Below are 17,598 nucleotides of genomic sequence, written 5' to 3' on the forward strand. Positions count from 1 at the left end.
TATAGTAATCTTAAAAATATTTTACTGTAAATTAAACTATCTGGAAAATTATTTTTATTCCTTTCTTTCCAAACATTTGATTGATAAGGTTATAAAGTTATATGTTATATTTTTTGCTAAATTCCCCCTTTCCCCCCCCTGGACAGTGTTTCCTTGTAACACAAAGAATGAATATTGTGCTAAAACACAGTAACATTAGGAGATATCCTGTTGATTTAATAAGTCAGATTGCTAGAGCCTTATCAGCTTTTTCTGAACTTTGAAATGCATTTTTGCACAGAACACAGACTGTAGATTTTGTCCACGATCTCCTACATTGGAATCATGAGAGGATCTCTTTACAGTCAGTGTGAACGGGAGGAACAATTACAGCGACCAATGACTCTTTCAATGTAATGTACATATGGGCATGTGAGTATTGTTCTAAGGCGGACTTGTAAAAATGTGAACCTGTCCTTTAAGGCCTTGTCTTGTAGTGGCCCTGTGTCAAAATGCAAGATTTTGAATTCAGGACTTCTACTTGTAATGTAACTTTTACATGTTTGTATTGCAACCTTTAAAGAAAAGAGTCCAAGTACATTTTATACTATTTATTTTGTCGCCCAAACTCAGAACCACCTCATTTGATTCCAGATATTTTAACATCTTTATTTCATTGCAACAAATAGAAAAAAACAACACTGAACCAGCACCAGCCACATGTACAGTATATATATATACACACTGGCAGTGTCATTCTAAATAAATAAATAAATAAAGTAAGAACATAATAAGTCTTTATATTTAATAAAAATTAAAACAAATAAATACATAAAAGTGCTAATAAAAAAACAGATAATGCACAACTGGAGAACATTTCTTTGAGCCACAGAAACTCGACCAAACAAACACAGGTTCTTATCAGTCAGTTTCCATGTGCAGAACACTCTCAGACTGAATTATCTCAAACGTTGTGTTTTTCAAACGACTATCAGCTCGTGACACACCGGCTGTCTCAACCCGAGATTACTCATAGCATCCTCATGGGTTATCACCATGGTCCAGAGGCACTTTGTCTTCACCAGGAATTGAGTAAGAGCTCTTTCTGCCACAGAGATTAACACTGTTAACTGTGGTAATCTCATCCCTTTTCTTATCACCTCCTGATTTGATCCTATAGACGCCACAGTGAAGCCATCAGCTGATGAATCACACCGGCAGACGAGAAGGAATCCTCCTTGAATGAATCTTCAAAAAAAGGTTTTCATCCATCATCTGCTGCAGAGTAAGACTTTTTTCACAGCTGTGGCGCTGAAGCCCTTAGACTTCATCTTAACCTTAATGTCCTCTTGAGTCTGTTTGAATGGAGTCTTCATCAGATAGACTATCCTCCTGAAACCTTCCTCTAGTCCCATGCCGGTGGTGGCTGAACAGGGCTGGATGAACCAGGCCCGGCCCTCGCACACTCTCCTCAAGTCCAGTGTCACGCAAAGCGCCTCTGGGCTTAGAGCTCCCTGGAGGTCCTGTTTGTTGGCCAGGGCCACGAGAGGAACTCCTCTGAGACTCTCGTACCTCAGGACCTGGTGAGAGGAGAAGACAAAGTAAAAAAAACTGTATTACTATAGTGTAAAACACACTTGTAGATGAACTGGTTGTGTTTAACCTTTACCTATTTAGCATTAAGCAATATAAACACTCAATATTTTATATTTTATTATTTATAACATATTGTAACACACTGCTATGTAGTTGTAAAAAGAGATAAGGATTTTTTTTTTAAAGAATTTATTAATATATTTGCAATCATTTATGAATGATTTGTACATGTATAAAAAAAATAATGCATTAATTCTGTATAGCACACACAAGATCTGTTCATGCATATAATCAGATATGTTATATATGATTACAGCTATAGTTTGCAGTGTTATTAATTATTCATTCAAATTGTATACACAGTTGATAAATAAATGAATAGGCACTTTAAAATATTCTTATATTTGCTTTAAGTGTGCTAAGCCATTTATTAAAGATTTATAACTCTGCACAATTAAGTTCAAACATCCAAGTGATGTAACAATTGGCAAGACACATTTTTAGGACTTTAAGTGTTACGCTTATTAAGAATAAAATATTCTCTAATTTATTTACCCGATGAAGTTCCTTGCGGGCCTCATCCAGCCGCTTCTGATCCCAGCTGTCAACCACAAACACCAGTCCGTCTGTATCAGTGTAGTGATGCCTCCAGTGGGGCCTCATCTTCCTCTGGCCCCCCACGTCCCACACCGTCAGGCCCGGGCTGCTCCTGTCCGTCTCCAGCGTCTCCACGTTGAAGCCCACAGTTGGCACTGTCAGTACTCTCTCGTTGTACTTCAGTTTATAGAGCAGGGTGGTCTTTCCAGATCCGTCCAGACCAAGCATCAGGACCTGAGCTTGTTTCCGAGGCTTGGATCCATGCATGCCCATGTCCTACAATTGCAGCTTGTGTCTATAGGCTTCTTCTTTGTGTATAGCTGCGTAAAACTGAGCTGCCCGCACCCAGTGGCTCCTTTTGTACAGTCTATCTGTAGGCTTAGTGTGTCTGGTCTCTTGTCTGCAATCAGCATGCTTTATGTACGCACTAGCAGAGTGAACCCTCCCCTCTGTTGTGATGGGATTCCTCCCAGTCCCTGCGTCGCTTTCAGTAAAGCTATTTATATCCAATGTGACGGTGCAACTAAACTGCATACAGTTCTCTGGTTACCACAGCACAGTCAGAGGAGTCACATCACACCTGCTACAGATCCTCATGCACACCAGCAGTCAGGAAGCCTATGTTTGGTGGAACGGGAAGATTGGGTTTCTTCCTGACTGGATGTCCTGAAGCAATGACATCAGAGGGGGTTTTTGGTGGAGGATTATTCAACCGGGTGGTGATGGGTAAATGTAGTTTCATCTTCAGACTGACCTTATGTAGGTTGAACGTGTGGCTTGCAGAAACCTCTCAGCAAAAAAAGTTTCTGGGATTTTGTTATTAATCTCAAATGAATGTGCATGTACATAAAAGATTTTTTTAATTATTATGATAGACATTAGAATTATTAGCACAATTGTACTATACAGTAGGACTGCACAATAGCCTATGATCCAAATGATAAATTGTCACAATTAGTGCAATAACAATTAAAGGTGCTATTGATAACATTCAGCTACTAAATGTTGCATTCTCCCTCCTTCGTTTCATTGCATTTACTTCACAACAAGTCGTTGCCAGCTTCTTACCGTCAATCTCTGACGACTGATGACCCAGAGATACCACGTAATACCGACGTTGTTTTACTATTGGCTCACAAGCCTCATTAGAAGTAGGAACCAAATGTCAGATATCTTTCACACGGATAAACAATACATACATTTTGGACCCGCCAACATTTTAATAATGATTAATTCACAATTTAAAAAAAAAATAAAAAGCCATACTTTTGTTCAGCACCTTTCTAAAGGCTCTGTAGATATATTATTCTTTTTTAAATATTTGTCCACATAAAAATGTTAGCAATAACAACTTTTATGTACTAACATGTATTTTATTTTTAAAATAAATCATCATATTTCATTTGTAATATTGGCTGACTTCTGATTTGTTTGTCCTAATTATGCTGTATGACCACTTAAACTGGACGTTGTGACGGGTTATATTTCTGGGTATAATGTCACTGACTGTTGTAGCTATTTTCAGTTTTATTATAGTGGATTTAGACAATTTATTTGCAAGTGTGATGTGATAAAACTTGGACTGATTGGAGAGTCCAGCCCAGGCCTAACATAATAGTAAATGTGGACTGAATGTCTTCTACTCACCCAGCAGGTGGCATAGACTGACTAAAATCAGGCTTTTCAAAAGTTAAGGGTCATTGTCCCATTTCAAGAGAAGTTGAAGAATTTTCTCTCATTAAACAAGAAAAATAATCCATGACAGAGAACAATAAAGGGGACCTAATATGCATTTGTGCTTTTTCCTTTCCTTAAGTGTGTTATATATCTTTTTTGTGCATGTAAAAGGTCTGCAAAGTTACAAAGCCCAAAGTCCAAAGGGAGTTACTCTCCCCCACAGAAACACTGCTCCTGAACTGCCTGAAACACCTCGCTTGAAGTCCCGCCTTGTGGTGATGTCACCAAGTAAGACATTTGCATAATACCGGACTAGCAGCTAGTTAGGCACACTCTCAAACAAAGCTAGTTAGAGCAGAGCTGGAGCAGAGTCCGAAGAGTATGGGTCGGTTGACCAATAACCATAACAGTGGGCCAGCTGACCAATCAGAGCAGACTGGGCTTTTCGGGAGGGGGGGTGGAGCACAAACAGAGTGTTTCACACAGAGGGTGAAAAGAGGTGCTGCAGCACAGCTGGTATGAGAAAAGGAAAGCGTTTTTTTTAACATGAAAGCATGTAAACATGTTCTAGTAGAAACCCAAAATACAAGTATGCACCTGAAAATAAGCACAATAGGTCCTCTTTAAGGAAAAAATATATTTAATAGGAATATTAATATTTTTGTTCAGTGCCTTTTTGTATGATATCTAACTAAAGTGCAAATCTGTACAGCATACAAGAAACAGAAGTGTGTTATGTCTGTTTTATGTTTTCAATGAATATCTGTGTGACACACTTTATGTCTATGTTGTCTCTATGCTATATCTGTAGGAGTTACTTTTTATGTATATTTTCTTAAAAAAAACACAGGCAGAGAAAATGATCATATATCATTTTAATGTTACCTTTCTGATTTACATTTTAAAATTTCAGAATTATTTCATTTTTTTACAGTTTATTAAAGTCAACAAAAACAAGTACAAATGCCACATAAACACTCTGTAAGGTACATTATCAAGGGAGAATGTGAACTGAAAAAGCACAAACAGACAGTTTTATCTGATATATAGTATCTCTGAAGTTAAACAATCCAGGAACAGGCGCATTGCTTTCTTCGTTGCAGTATAAACAGTGGAGGGGTGATACTAACATGAGGACAGTATGTACATTCATCTTACAATTTCATGTCTCTTGGAGACATTTTCTCTCAACGATGCTATTCTACACGGGAGCTAACAAGGTATGACACCGAGGTCGTGCAGTGTGCATGGCATGATCGACTGCATTACATTAAAAACCGAGAAGTAGTTTTGGCAGCAGACTTCATAACAGGAAATTAACGGTTAAAAAAATAAGGCAACAATAATGTGTTTCATTCAAAGGCTTGTTACATTTTGAGTTTACAGTTCAGGGAAATGTGATCTGTGTCAAGATGAAGATGACATTAACAGATGACATTGTAACAGTGAGTTGTCAATTTCAGTACATTTATATCATGTCGATTTTAGTTTAAATGATAATGTAAGAAAAGTCAGATAAAGGAAAAGCAGCATGTCAATATGTAAAATATTAAAAGGGTTGTAAATCTTACACGGTCATCTAAATTCCTAAATAACAATAAAAGTATAACTGCCAATTATCATTTCAATTATTTTATGTGATAACTCAATTACCTTCTTCTTACAAGATTAAATTAACAGTCAACGTTATTATATTATCAGATGACATGTGACAGACCTTGTGAATTAATAATCAGCAGTTAAGAATCACAATGAGATGTTACAACATTATCACCACAAAGTATTGCTCTAAAATGTTAAAAGTATTACATTTTAAACCCATTTAAAATGAGATTTGGTTTGACCACCTACGCTGCATTATCCAACAGTTATTACATTATCAGTAGTTACATGGATTCTGATAAGATTTGGGATCAAACTAGAGTCTCAGTTTGAAAAAAAATCTTTAAAGTTATCAACGATCAAAACAGAAATGAGACTTCATCAGCACAGAAACTAACAGCAATCAGTTGACAGATGACTAAGACATTCAACATCTAAACTTATAAAACCGGGCAACTTCATCCTCACGTTCAGCAAGTGTGATATGACCATTGTAATTGGTTATATTGCTGTACATTATGAATGGTGATATTTGAACAAACATATGCATATTGTGTTGTTCACGTATAAAGGGAATAAATTCATATTTGCACCAGTGATGTGTATTTGATCCAGGAAAAAAAAATAACCTTTTCAGTGCAGTCACTCGGTAGACGTCAGAGTCAGGAAAATAAAAAAATACACGTCACGTAGACACTGAGTGAAAGACATCACCTTAAAAAGAAATGACGTGGAAGTGAAACTCCATGCTTGCTTGTATACTTTAAATTTCTCATTATTGACTAGACAATGAATTGGTAACTGACATCTATCACTGTTTCTCCTCTCACACTCACACACACACACATACATACATACATACGAACGTGTGCAGACTCATGGGCGTATACCCACAGCTTCACAAAGCTAAATCTGTTTATTTGCATAACGGTGACCCAGCTTGCATTACGGTGTCTGCACGATATGGCTAAGCCTAAATGAAAGACGTTTTCTCACAAGTGTCACTTTTTCAGCAGTAAAAGTAAAGGAGGGGGGACGTGGCGTGATTTGATGCACTGAAATGCTAACTTATGTAAATATCTGTAATAGAAAGTTCTCGCTCAAAAAGTCGGGGCTCAGTTTTTAAATCTTTCATCTTAAACCTATTTTATTCTTACTTTTATTCAAACATAATATAGATACTAGGTGTCTGGTCTACTGCTCGCTGGCCTTGCCTTTGAACTTGACCACCATGACGGTGATGTTGTCAGGGCAACCGCGGTAGAAGGACTGGAGGACTATGCTCTTGGCGCCGAAATGAGGCTCGCCCAGTCGTTCCCTGATGAAGCGAACCGCCTCCTCGTTGCTGAAGGTGTCCCACAGGCCGTCCGACGCCAGGATCATGAACTCCGGCTGCAGCTTGTTCAGGTCGAACGACATGATGTCAGGATCGGGAATGACCACGTTGAGGTTCTTCAGGGGGTAATCGCCCAAAGAACGGGACATGGCCAGGATGCCCTGGACGCGCCACGAGCCGTTGAAGCTGATGAACCCGCCTGAGGAGGAAGGCAGAAGGAAAATGGTTGGGATGTGATAAAGCAAAGAGTGGGAAGTGAAATACGAGGTGGAAGGGGGAGGTGTTAGGAAGAATGTGAGGAAGTAAGGAGGATAAAGCAACACAAAGGTGAGAGGAAAAGTAGAGAAACAGATGTTTTCCATGTTACTGCCATTAAGATGAAAAAATATTTTTGTTCCCCCTGAACCAACTGGCAGCTCGTCTGTTCATTTCTATCAACTATGAGGCCGCTGTGTTCACAATCATTGTTCAAATAATAAAATGGGTCAGTGCCATCGTCGTGTTTTCACTCAGTGCTCACCGTTCATGTTCATGGAACGTAATTGTTTATGTTGGATAAGTTTCAATTCATGTCACATCCTGCAAGAACAGCTGTGTGTCCTCTACGGCTTCAACAGATCTGCAAGCAGGGAATTGTACTGGAAATGATAAGATGAAGACTTCCATACTAGGTCAGGATGCCTCCGTAGTTCCTAGTGAGCAAGGCCAGAGCCAGGATTTTAAAAAAAACACTGAGGTTGAGAGTTCAGGCTATAAAAAATCCCATTATGTGTAACTTTCTATTATTAGTTAGCTAAAAGCCCCAAATTCCAAGAACAAGCAGAGGACATGATCTCCGAGTCCTCAACAGTAGCTACTTTAGAAGCTACTGCCTCTGTAGTTAACTGCTTTGGCATCATTGTTGGCAAATGTTATGTACAAACTGCAATTAGAAACAAGAGGGGAACATTGAGGTATTAACCTAAGCACTTAGCTGCTGTGGGCGGCACTTAAGATAATAAATGCATTAATTAGCAAACACTTCTGCCCTCAAATTATCATTAGACCGTATTTATTTGTCTTCATATAACCAGTGGCTTGTATTTCTTTTAAATTAATGTATTTCATTATTTAGGTAGTTTTCATTCCCATTCAGTCAGCACTAACTTTATTCAAAATGAAACGTTTCAGTCAGGGGACTTTGTCAGGCATCAAACTAACTAAATATAAACAAAAACATAGTTTTTGAACTAGAGCCACAGACTGAAATCACTCCAATCAGTCAAATCACAAACATATGATGCAGTTATACCATTCATAATTTAAAAAAATCCCAAATATGACACCAACAATGTATCTTAAAGGGACAGTGTGTAGGATTTGGGGGCATCTAGTAGTGTGGTTGCAGATTGCAACCAACTGAGTACCGCTCTGCTCACTCCTCCCTTTCCAAGACTGTGGTAATGTGAACCGTCGAGTGCAAAACCGTGGTAACTCTGTTCGCCTCGCTCAGAGGTCATCCTTACCATAATAGACGGCTGCTGGCGGCACCACAGTTTTGCACTCTGTGGCTCTGTAGTTTCACAAGCGTGTCGGAGAACTACGGTGGCCTTCAGGTAACGTAAAAACACGAAAGGCTCTTCCTATGTAGATATGAAGAGCTCATTCTAAGTTAACGAAAACACAAAGATTCTTAGTTTCAGGTGATTATACACTAATGAAAACACAGTTATGAATGTTATAATCCATTTCTGCTAATAGATCCCCGAAATGTTACACACTGTTCCTTTAAGATCTACAGAATACAATAGAAAAAAAGAAATATAATTTACTTATTTTGCATTGCCAGTATTTTCTATCAACAAAAAAAAAATCCATATGGGATCTTTCGGAAAATCGGTCAACGATGAGCCACATAGTCTCAAATGCAAACAGGAAATAATCTTCATAACCGTAAAAAAGAAAATTAAAATGGTACAAGTCAAGTAAAGTCTTTCTTAAAAAACATATTCACTGTATTCTGTGGCTCTTAAGACACATTGTTGGTCTAAATTGGGGAATTTTAAAAAATCAATTATTGATGGTAAGTGTTTGTGATTTGACTCTTTTGTAATTGGTTGTCGCAGTCTGTGGCTCTAATATCAAGATGTCATTGTTTCTTTGTAATTTCTTTTCTTTCAGTGCACAGACGGCACTTAATTTAGCATTTTGAGCGTTACAACAGTTTGGAGAAAATCAGGTTTCCCTCATTAACATGTAAATTTATGTAGCAAGGTGCTCCAAGACTGTAATCACACCATCAGCTCTGGAGCCTGTGGTGAAGGTATAAAGTTTCTATCATGAATTGTTCTTGAGTATCTGTGTTTACAAGAAATGTGTCAGACAAACACCACAGAAACAAGATAATGTCACCGCAGGAGAGATGACTACAGTATAAGCAGTTATTATTATTATACTAGTGATTCCTGTTTGTATGATTAAAACATCAGATACCCCCCTCACTGAGCAGTAGAACATCTTCTGTAGTATCATAATTGCAAGCATGTTACATGAATAAGTAAACATAATTCTTTTTTTAGTACCCAGTCAGACCATTAGATGGAGATGGTGGGCTATCCTGACAGTGACCACACTGACTTGACTAATCTGGCAACCTGCCAACCAAACTCTCTTCAGCACAGAGAGTATGCAGATAGAGTAGGAGGGAGAATTATGCCTTCAAATACACCTTAAATACTGTTCACTGTCTGGCTGCATTTGATAACATGCTGCTTTAGAAGCAGATTGTGTTATCAGTCACTGGGGTTTGATGTCAGCCTGAGCAGAGACACAAGACGTGGAGAAAACGGATAATGGTGCTTAGCTTTGATCATAAGAAGACTGTTTTTTTTTTAATGCTTTCATGAAAACAATCTGAGTTTTGATGTTCCCTAAAGTTTCAACGAAAGCCTCGTTCTGCTGCTCAGACTCAGTTGAGAAAAAAAGTCTACTGGTCTGGACTGCAGCTGCTTTCTCACCGGCCTTCTTGATCCTCTTGCGTTCTTTGAGCTGGTAAGGTTTGTGGTCGTGCGACAGGGGAATGGCGTTGCCGTCTTTATCGCAAAGAACTCCACGTGAGTCTCCGACGTTGGCCACCGTCAACTCCTTATCAGACAGCAGGGCCACCAGACACGTAGTACCTGGAACAGATGGAGGAGAGAGGCAAAGAGGAGGGGAACAGAGGATGGAGAAGGAGAGATGAAGCAGGGGATATCTGCCAATATCTGTTGTAATATAGTACATTTATTAAAACTATGAACCATTCATGGATCAAATAACCAGACAAGAATGTCTGTTTTTGGCATCTAGCAGCAAATCAAATACCTGTAAATCAAGGTAATATTACATGCATGCATAAATCATACAAGACTGAGATTGGCCTACAGCCAGGCTAGCGGCACTGTGAGGCTGTGCTTTAACCACAGAGGGGCTGAATGCTAGCGTCAGCTCAGAATGATAAAATGTAAAATGTAAATCAACTTTTATTATCACACAGCATAACGTTGCTGCATTCAACCCATCCTAGCATTAGGAGCAGTCACTACAGCAGTATAGCATAGCAGTTTGGGTGTTCAGTGCCTTGCTCGAGGGCACCTCTGCAGTGCCCAGGAGGCAAACTGGCACCTCCTGCCAGGCCACACTCCATACTTGGTTCATGCGGGGCCTTGAACCAGCGACCCTCCGGTTTCCAAACCAAGCCCCCAAGAACTGAGCTACTGCTGCCACAATACTAATGGTACGTTTCCACAGGGGAGTTTTTGGACGCGATCGCCTCGCTTCCCAGCACTGGACGCTTGATGAGCTGCCACTAGACACTAGGCACCTGATTGGACGGACGCTTTTCCTTGTGGGCTGCTGCTGCCAGGTTTCAAAAAGGAACCAACATGGCGGCTAGTTTGGAAACTTTTTCCTCTTATAGTACGAAAGCATTAAAGCACTTGAAGCATTTTATTCGAGAAATAAGCCATGCAGTTGCTGAATCTGTCTTTATCTTAGATCGACAACGGTTAGTTTAAAAGTTTCTCGGGAGTTTCCAGAGGCCGCGAGCTGCGCTGGACGCCTCTGATTTGCATTAAGTAGCCTAGACTTCAACTTGAGGAGCGGCCAGTGTGAAGCCCCGTCTCTTGAATCGCGTTGCTATGCTACCAGAATGCATTGCACGGCTTCTTACATAGACAATGAATTGGAAGCGTTCACCATCTTATTTTAGTGTGATAACATGCTAACAGCACTAAACACACAGTACAGCGACGGCTGATGTCTTCAGTTTTGCAGGTATTTGGTCATAAAGCAAAGGCCAATTTGAATTGACCCGATAATGGGGCTAGTGAAAAAAAAAATCAGGGGATCACCAAAGTTATTACATTTCATCCTGAGGAGGATATGAATGTCTGTACCAAATCCATCCAATAATTGTCGAGACATTTCACTCAAAACATCAAATACCAACCACATGGTGGCGCTAGAGGAAAAGTCAGGGGATCACCAAGTCATTAGGGTTCAACCTCTGGGATCCATGAATGTCTGTATAATAATGTCAGTGCAATCCATCAAATAATTGTTGAGATATTTCAGTCTGGACCAAAGTGGTGGAGCAACTGACAGACCGACACTGCCATTCATAGCCACCGTGCTAGCATGGCTAAAATAATCCAATTTTGCAGCTGACGGTATGTATTGTCATATCACCCAACCATAAATATAGCAACCTTAATTAAAAAAATGCAGTAATCTAAGGAGAACATTTGCCTCCTTCCCTGCTGCATTAAAGTGAAAAAACATGAATCATGTTCAAACACTGCAGAAAATCTTTGAAGTAACTTTTGTTCCTTTCATTTCTTCTCCTCCTTCCTCTCTTTGTTTAGCTTCCCAGCCAGGCAGAACAGAGTCTGGACTCAGAATCTGAGGCCTATTGTGTGAGATCCAAAGTCCTGTAGAGAAAGAACAGATCTGCCTGTTTGGCCATCTGCTCACACAGAGCAAAGAATAAAACTGGAGAGAGAGAAGGGAACAGAGGAGGGAGGGGAAAAAAGAGGAGAAAGTAGGGGGTCCTACTGGACTGGACCACCCGGACAGAGAGAGAGAGAGAGAGAGAGAGAGAGAGAGAGAGAGAAAGAGAGAAAGAGAGAGAGAGAGAGCAACATTTCCTGCTGTAGCACATATGAAGAAATTAGGAAAAAATTCTTTACAAAAATTAAATGTAAACTCCAATTTGAATCCCTCTCTGACCAAAATAAAAAACAACATCTACTTGGAGAAGCCTAAGAGACAACCACAACAACACATAACAGCTGTAACTCACACTCTGTCTTTTATTTACTCCTCTACTTCATGTTTTTTTTTTTTTTTTTTTTTACATGTATCCTTTGATATTGCAATATATTGTTATTAATGTTTTTTTTATTTGTTTGTTTGTTTTATTGACACAACAAACATTAATAACTTCTTTATTGTTTTCTTTCATTTACATGCATGTTCTTTTTAAATATCTATATATTGTAATTTGCTTAATGAATTGTATATATGTATATACACTCACCGGCCACTTTATTAGGTACAAGGTGTACCTAATAAAGTGGCCGGTGCTAGTACCGGGTGGTCTTCTGCTGCTGTAGCCCGTCTGCTTCAAGGTTGGACGTGTTGTGCGTTCAGAGATGGTATTCTGCATACCTTGGTTGTAACGAGTGGTTATTTGAGTTACTGTTGCCTTTCTATCATCTCGAACCACTCTGTCCATTCTCCTCTGACCTCTGACATCAACAAGGCATTTCCGTCCACACAACTGCCGCTCACTGGATATTTTCTCTTCGGACCATTCTCTGTAAACCCTAGAGATGGTTGTGCGTGAAAATCCCAGTAGATCAGCAGTTTTTGAAACACTCAGACCAGCCCGTCTGGCACCAACAACCATGCCACGTTCAAAGTCACTTAAATCCCCTTTCTTCCCCATTCTGATGCTCGGTTTGAACTTCAGCAAGTCGTCTTCACCACGTCTAGATGACGTAATGCATTGAGTTGCTGCCATGTGATTGGCTGATTAGCTGTTTGTGTTAACAAGCAATTGAACAGGTGTGCCTAATAAAGTGGCCGGTGAGTGTATATGTTTTTGTTTTTATTTTGTTCTTTTTTTATTTTTATTTATTATTGAATTGACGCTTTGGCAATATTGTTCACCTGACAGTCATGCCAATAAAGCAAATTGAATTGAAAAATTGAGAGAGAGAGAAAGGAGGAGGATTGGAATATATATTAGAGACATTGTCAGGATTTTAGTGCAGAAAAAGCCCCAGGAGGTAGAGGTAAGACTAACATAGCTGGTTTAAATGCCATCGGAAGCATGTGGATGACCTACTAACTATTGAGACCTCCCTTTAAAGTTCTGCATCTCAGTGTGATGTTGACTTGACAGTTTGTGTCTCAAGTGTTTGAGCGTTGAGCTGAATGAAATAAATCAATCTCCCCATGAAGGGTCCTTCCATTCAGTTCACAGTCACTCTGTCCTACACCTGATGCAGTCACAGTATGTGAGCAATGAGATGGGAGCGAGAGAGAGAGAGGAAGTCAGCAGTGGATGCAGATGAAATGAAGAGTAAGAGTTGAGGAGGTGTGGAGCGCTCGGAGATATATGAGAAAAGAAAGAGAAAAGAGATTACTTCTCAGCAGGACGATGATTTTATGACTCCCATTTACAGCTTTGGGCGAGAAAAAAAAGTGATAAACAGGAGAGAAAAGAAGGAGACAGAAAATAACTACGAGAAAGAGCACCGGTTTCGAAGCGAGGTTTGGATGAATGAAGTGAATATTGATGCCACTCAATTGTAAATGACTTACTAAATCTTTTTACAATGTTCGTGAGAAATCCATTTCTATTAGTTTCATCATCGTATGCATCCCTGTAATCCTGCCGCTCGCGCCTATAGCTGCCCGCCGCACTGTGCCATGCTGTCCAGCTAATTATCCTTATCTAGTTCCCATGGCGATGGAGATAATGGACTGAGGTGCCTTGCTAGCACACCCTTCCCCAATTAGCGCAGCCATGCCAAGCACACGTTCAGCATTCCCTATTAAAATGGCACCATGGCCTGCATGCACCCGGTGCTCATGCTGATTACTGGCTTAGCTTGGCCAGGCACACCTTCAATACTGCAATAAGATTAACATCGCAGCCCTACTCCAATTTGTATCATTGCACTGATTCACTCTCTCAGAGTTAGCGAAAGACTCTGGAGAGTATAAGTGTCCATATAGCACCAGTCCCATGGATTTATGTTCTTAACCGAGCTGCGTGGCATTTAGGTGAAAAATGAGAGGTCAGGACTGCCACCGACCTGCTCACCTCAGCTCATTGTCTCAAAGACTTTCTAAAAAACACTACCTTCCCAGTAGTCCCTAAGAGCTGCCACCCTGTCTTACCTGCCCTCTTTGGACTTAACATTTACAGCAATGCTATTTTTAGCATTTTGCACTGCATAAAGCATTTTGAACTGCTCTATAAAGTGTATGCAGGGCTCGGAATTTGCATACTATGTCAAGTATGAAGCTTTAGACAATCTCTGCTTTCTATAATGCATCGGTTTTATTCCATTTATTCCTTTCTATTCTAAATAACTAGCTGCCTCGGGGCCAGCCTCAGCCTTTTTGAAGCCTTATGTGAGATTTGGCTTTGGGCTTCTGTGTACGTTTGAACCAATTATTTCTCCAGAGTGTTTCTTGTTCACTTTTATAATTCTTATGATACAAAATAGATAGTAGATTATTTATCATAAACTGCAGTGGCATTCAGAACCTTATCTGGGCAAAGCATATGATCTGATATGGATCGAAGTATCTCCTCTAATTATGCAAGGTGGTTATGGCGACCTTGTGGGTCAGGAAGGGGTTTAAAAGAGTAATATTCAGCATTGCACTCCTATAGAGTGCTACAGGGATGATGTGTTTTTGTAGGCCAACCCGGAAGTCAGAATCGCCCTGGCTTCCCTCGACAAAAAGACAATGGTGTTTTGTCCTTTGGGTTTGAGATTATTGCAGAAAATAAACTCTGTGGCAAACAAACGTTTATGATACTTACACGTTTTGTTCCGAAAGATAATCTTTACAAACGTTAAAATCTCTTCAGCTTGTGTTAACCACAGACCTTATTTCAGGCATCTTACTAAAAACCCATTCAAAAAACCCATTGACTTCCAGATGAGGGAACCGCAAGTGCTAAATTGCTAACTGATCTTCGGGTTTTAGGACTAATTCCTGTAGCACTCTATAATATTGTTAGATTTCTGATGGACAGTTTAAAAAAAAAAAGGATCAAAATTGCTGCAGCTGAACCAGAGATATCCTCTGTTTTATTCCTCACATTCTTATTCTTTGTCAAAACCTGACCACTGACTCACAGATGTGTTACTCTAGTAGCTGCTAATGTAGCCTGAAGCCAGCCTCAAACAGAAATGAGGGCTACAGAGGTCTGGTAAGCTCACTTCTTTCTATCTCCACACCCCCAGACTTTTTCTTTTTCAAACTCGTAGCCCAAGACCTGGAAGTCGGTAGAGTTCCCCTTTAAGATAATCAATCTCCTTCCTCTTCACAAAGCCAGCTGGGTGCAGAAAAATAAAAAGCTCCGTGCCTGGAGTCCTTACACTTTTGAACAACTTTAAAAACAAAAATCTTTTTCTGAGTTTTTCATGCGGAGGTCAGACAGTCAGAGCACAACATCAAAATTGCAAAGGCTTGCTTGAGATGATAGATAATTCATCACAATGAAAAGCCTCACTATCTAATGGTCCTGCAGTCAAGCAGTGAGCGAGAAACGCTTTCAAAAGAGTCTCCTTGGTGAGTTCAGGAAAGTCAGGCATTGGAAATGTAAAAGTTAGCTGCCAAAAAACGCTGCAATAATGAGCTCTGTTATTATAGAACAATAACTGTCATATCTCAGCCGTCAGAGCCTGTCAAACCGGTTTGATCTGTGTCAAATGTTTAATCATTATGTTCATGTCCCTAGGCGACACATTTCCAAATGCACTCCTGTCTATACTGCACAATAATAAACCTTTAAAATGGGATATTATTTTTTATCTTTTTGCGTCTTCTTTAAAGGGGATCTATTATGCTTTTCTGCTTTTCCTCTTTTCTTTAGTGCGTGATATAGTTTTTTGTGCATGTAAAAGGTCTGCAAAGTTCCAAAGCCCAAAGTCCACGCCAAAGGGAGTTAATTTCCCCTACAGAAACACCGCTCCTGAACTGCCTAAAACGCCTCGCTTGAAGTCCCGCCTTTTCTTCTGTAACGTGGTGATGTCAACATGTAACACATTTGCATAACGGCTAGTTTGGCACATCCTCAAACAAAGCTTGTTAGAGCGGAGCAGAGACAGAGGGTGAAAAGAGGTGCTGCAGCACAGCCGGTATGAGAAAAGTAAAGCGTTTTTTGAACATTAAAGCATGTAAACGTGTTCTAGTAGAAACCCAAAATACAAGTGTGCACCTGAAAGTAAGAATAATGGGTCCTCTTTAATTTAACTTAATTCCAGGAAGCATTTTGTCTTTTTGTATCCTGCAGATACACGCTTCTACATTGTTCTATCTATATATCCACAGTGTGTCCAAGTCTTGCCAAAGGCTGTAGCATTTGGGCACTTATACTGTAAAGCAGGACCCAAAATAGAGTATGTCCTGATCCGATGTGCGTGGATAGGTATCAGTATGATCAAGGCACTTTTTTAATTGATCGCTATCAGCTATATACAGTTTGATCCATTTTCGATCCTTTATTGTATACCTACACATCCTTTATTTATTTTAATACACCAGCTTTCAAAATCACCTCACTAGAACCTGTTCTTTAACTCACAGCTGTGAGCGAGTGAACCACAGACACAAGCGACACGCACAAATAAACAGCAGCAAGCATTCAGTCTCAATTAATGACATTCACACTGACAGCAAGCAGTAAACTTTTAAAAATTGTATTTTATCTTATTATGATCAAAATGACAAGAATTTCAACTTTCCCTCTAACTCCACTAGAGCCTATCGGTCACTTTTTGATCAAGTTGCTGTAGCTTCATTTCCAAAGGGTGAATCAAGGCATCTATTCAGAGAATTCTTCTGACTTGTCCATAGTTATTGAGGCGTTTAACAATTAAAGTAAAAAAAAAAAAAGACTGTGATAACATTCACAGTGTACATAGCTGGGGCTGTAAGACCAGTTTTGGCATCATTATTAGGCGCCACCACAGTCCAAATGGCGTTGCTCTTTTATCGACAAACAAAGCGAACTAAGAGAGGAAACACTGAAGAGTCTGAACTTGATACTTGGTGTACACAAACATTTAGTTAAAGGGGAATGGAATGTAAAGTGTTTTTTTAAAGTAATCAGACGCTTCACAGAAAAAAAAAATAACAGTCCAAACAAAGCTAAATGTCATTGGAGTCAGAGCAGAAAAATGAAATGACTCACAGCACAAAAGGCTGCACTCTGAAGAGAGCTTTGAGAACATTTATATTGTCTCAGACCCTTCAGGTAAGCCTGATGAACATTTCTAAATACCAAAGAGACGTATAGTTATTATAGCGGTATACCGTATAAAGATACATTCTCTTGCAATACAATATCAATCGTCTGGCACCAGTAATATGAATCCTTTCTGATGCATTACTGAGGCAGAAATATTTCCTTCCTACCTGCAGATATTTGATTTCTAGAAGGCTCTCCTTTCTGGGAGTTCAACCTTTTTCCAGTTTGACATTGAAACGATGACATGTGTGTTCATGTTGCTTGCAGTATGTGTGAGGAGGGTTCATTC

The 17,598-nt window shown here is 39.6% G+C and overlaps 2 protein-coding genes across 2 annotated transcripts in view; both read right to left on the minus strand.

The window, feature by feature from the left end:
* Positions 1-622: 622 nt before the first annotated feature.
* Positions 623-2,596, minus strand: LOC119491011 (ADP-ribosylation factor-like protein 14). The gene is made up of 2 exons (XM_037774575.1): positions 2,131-2,596; positions 623-1,559 (listed from the first exon to the last, which is right to left on the minus strand). The coding sequence occupies exons 1-2, from the start codon at positions 2,443-2,445 to the stop codon at positions 1,251-1,253; spliced, it is 624 nt and encodes a 207-aa protein (XP_037630503.1). The 5' UTR covers positions 2,446-2,596; the 3' UTR covers positions 623-1,250.
* A 2,111-nt stretch (positions 2,597-4,707) lies between these two features.
* ppm1lb (protein phosphatase, Mg2+/Mn2+ dependent, 1Lb) overlaps positions 4,708-17,598 on the minus strand; it is a 59,916-nt gene continuing 47,025 nt past the window's right edge. Inside the window, exons 3-4 of the mRNA XM_037774574.1 lie at positions 9,784-9,945; positions 4,708-6,986 (exon numbers count right to left, since the gene is read on the minus strand). Of these exons, the coding sequence (XP_037630502.1) occupies positions 6,646-6,986; positions 9,784-9,945 (503 nt within the window). The 3' untranslated portion in view covers positions 4,708-6,645. The remainder of the gene's footprint in view (positions 6,987-9,783; positions 9,946-17,598) is intronic.

This window comes from Sebastes umbrosus, chromosome 7, assembly GCF_015220745.1.
Source record: "Sebastes umbrosus isolate fSebUmb1 chromosome 7, fSebUmb1.pri, whole genome shotgun sequence".
Lineage (NCBI taxonomy): Eukaryota > Metazoa > Chordata > Actinopteri > Perciformes > Sebastidae > Sebastes > Sebastes umbrosus.